This window comes from Frankliniella occidentalis, unplaced genomic scaffold (assembly GCF_000697945.3).
Source record: "Frankliniella occidentalis isolate FOCC.00 unplaced genomic scaffold, Focc_3.1 Scaffold8, whole genome shotgun sequence".
NCBI lineage: Eukaryota > Metazoa > Arthropoda > Insecta > Thysanoptera > Thripidae > Frankliniella > Frankliniella occidentalis.
In genome coordinates this window covers 2029186-2031962 of record NW_026267138.1, presented here as the reverse complement: position 1 = coordinate 2031962, position 2777 = coordinate 2029186, and the positions used below count along the sequence as shown (strand labels likewise).

The 2777-nt window shown below is 36.1% G+C and overlaps 1 protein-coding gene across 3 annotated transcripts in view; it reads right to left on the bottom strand.

The window, feature by feature from the left end:
* Positions 1 to 602: 602 nt before the first annotated feature.
* LOC113207811 (galectin-9) overlaps positions 603 to 2777 on the bottom strand; it is a 13580-nt gene continuing 11405 nt past the window's right edge. For all 3 annotated transcript variants that reach the window (XM_052274235.1, XM_052274231.1, XM_052274237.1), the window contains 6 exons: positions 2580 to 2668; positions 2265 to 2472; positions 1933 to 2151; positions 1731 to 1819; positions 1490 to 1645; positions 603 to 1412 (listed from right to left, as the gene is read on the bottom strand). In XM_052274235.1, the coding sequence (XP_052130195.1) occupies positions 773 to 1412; positions 1490 to 1645; positions 1731 to 1819; positions 1933 to 2151; positions 2265 to 2472; positions 2580 to 2668 (1401 nt within the window). In that variant the 3' untranslated portion in view covers positions 603 to 772. The remainder of the gene's footprint in view (positions 1413 to 1489; positions 1646 to 1730; positions 1820 to 1932; positions 2152 to 2264; positions 2473 to 2579; positions 2669 to 2777) is intronic.

The following is a 2777-nucleotide window of genomic DNA, read 5'->3' as shown; positions in this document are numbered from 1 at the left end:
ATAGTACAATCAACCATGAATCATGAAGTGTTACATTAAAATAATTAAGCATTACTATAAAATTGAAAATAATAAGCAAACAAGCAGGAAGAAAAAAACACATTTAAGACAAGCAGAATAGTGGAGGGATCTTTAGTCTAGGCTCTATGCAGTCTTGGTTTAATGTGCAAAAAAAAAAAGAAGAAAAGTGCTGGACCTGTTAACGTTCAATCAAAAATCTAACTAACATGTACTGATTTCAATTCCGGACTGTAAAATACTATCATGGCAATAATTTCATCAAAATGGGTTTGAAATTAGTTAGAATTGATAGAAATTTAAGCTATCCAACATTTCTAAAAATAAAGTGAAATCATCTATAAAAACAGAATGGTTCAGAAGTTTGTCTTTCTAAACTTCAATCAAGACAAGACTTATATTTCTTAAAAACTAAAATCGATACTCATAAAAGCAGGATTAATAATATCACTCATGACTATAAGCTCATTATCACAAAAAGTAGGTTTGCAGTACGTCCACTTCCAAATAAGCAAGCTTCATCTTGTTAGACGTTTGTAGGTAAACAAAAATTAGTAATATTTCACACAGTAAAGTAGACAAACTTTTCCCTCTGACCTCTTTAGGCTCTATGAAGTCAAATTTATGCAAATTGTAATTTATTTTCTTAACACATACCCACCATACAAAACGGCCATTACTAAGAATGACAAAGCTGCTTTTGGAAGTGGATTAGTTGTGTCTGAAACAAAACGAAACTTTGTTTCATAAAATTTTAGGTTTTTTTCCCTTTGCTTTTCTTTGACCTTACCACAATTTTTGAAGCATCTGATGAGCTACTACCTGATGCTGGTGATTCGTCAAAGGTCACTATTTTTTCATCTTTGCGTGTTTCAAGAATCTCTGTAGAGCTGTCACTATTTTTTTCACTAGTGCTTTCTGTTTTGTTACTAGCTGAACATAACTCTTCTTTGCACGAAGTCACACTTTCAGTAGGAGTTTTTACTATTTTTTCATGCTCATCACATAGCACTGTTGATGAACTAATGTTTGAGGAGATTTTACTGTCATAATCTGATGGACCTGACAACTGGCTGTCAAATGCTGACTCTGACGATATGCTACTGGGACTGAGGACTGGCGGTGCCACTTCTTTTTCCGGAATGAGGACAAAACTTCCACTTAAGCTCTCTGGGGGACTGCCTGGAGATGGTAATAGCTTAACGGCAGGGCTAGATTTAGATATGCCTACATTATATATATAGACATCTCCTCTTACTACCAATGTATCAACTAGAGATGCAGGAGCCCTGTGGAACATGGCTGCCTGCTGGAGACCATTTACCATAACACGATATCTCTGCTCCTCAACATAAATAACAATGGTAAACTCTTCACCAGGCCTAAACCGACATCTGTGAAGAAACAAGGAATAATTTATCATTTGAAAGTTGGAAAACGCATGTCTACATTTGTTACATGTATCTCATACCTGGTATATCTTTGCTCACTGCCCCATGAACCTCGCATCCATCCGTTGACTATAACAACATGTTCTGAGTCCTCAGAAACAAATCTTGGATTAAGATGGAAATGCACATTAGGATGAGGCCATAATTGGCATCCTTGTTGTAGGTTGATATAAAACCTTGACAGGCAAAAAATAATTTGTTACAATAATAGGAAGACAAACTTACAGACAGAAAGATTAAAAAAGCGGAGTAGATACTTACGATTGAGGGAGTAATTTCATTTTCCCCCGTATTGTGATTTCCATACCAGAGGAGAGATTAGGTTTAAAGCGACCAATAAATAAATTTTCCTGCAATAGTGAAATAAATTAGATGAAAATATTCTACAAGATAAAGATTTTGCACTGTGCTTAATAGTATCAGTCATGCTGCTACCTTATTAAAATAGAAGCAGACTACTTACCTTTTCCATTATTTCTGAATTCCATGGTACTGCATGATCGGTTGGTATTGTGGTAAATGTATGTTCAGGTAATGCACTGAGGGAGCGGTCAGGGTACACTTCCAGTCTTGTGTGTTTAATGGTAGATAGTATGATATCCCCATGAACCTCCAGACGACAAACTTTAGAGAGAGGCATTCTAAATTGGAAGTTGCAGAAATGCATTTCATTGACAGACACCTATTTAAAAAAATATATATAATAATAAGTTTTGGGGCACCTTAACTTTTACATACATAGTTTCACCTGATTAATTTGAAGATGATTGACAGTCAAATTTTTATTTATATTACCTTGAAACCAGTGGCTGTCACCAAAATAATTATTTGAAATGGTTGGCCACGCTTCAGAGGACTACCCCCTAGGGCTGCATTTTCCTCTTCTCCCCAGCTGCCTTTTACACGGCTGTTTCTTGCAACAAAATTCCTGTCCAGTCGAGGATTTAGATGAAAGGCTAAATCGGGTGTGTTTCCGGCTCCACATGCTAAATTGATGGCAAACCTAAAAGAATAAATAAGAATGAATTTCAGGGTAAATTTTGAGTTGCATCTTCATCTTACTATGACAATTTTTTTTTTTACAGAACTTAAGATTTGAATGCAACTTACCCAAGGGCATCAGGCAGAACCACACCCTCAACAACAATAGCTCGGCCAGCATCCAGCTGATGAGGAAGGTTTTCTACATAGGGTAAATCCTGAAAACAAAAATTGTAAGTTTTTTGTAGGACACAAAAAATAAATGATCAAAGGACCCGAACCGAAAGACATCTGACACGACGAAATCGACGCATGCGGTTCAGTCTG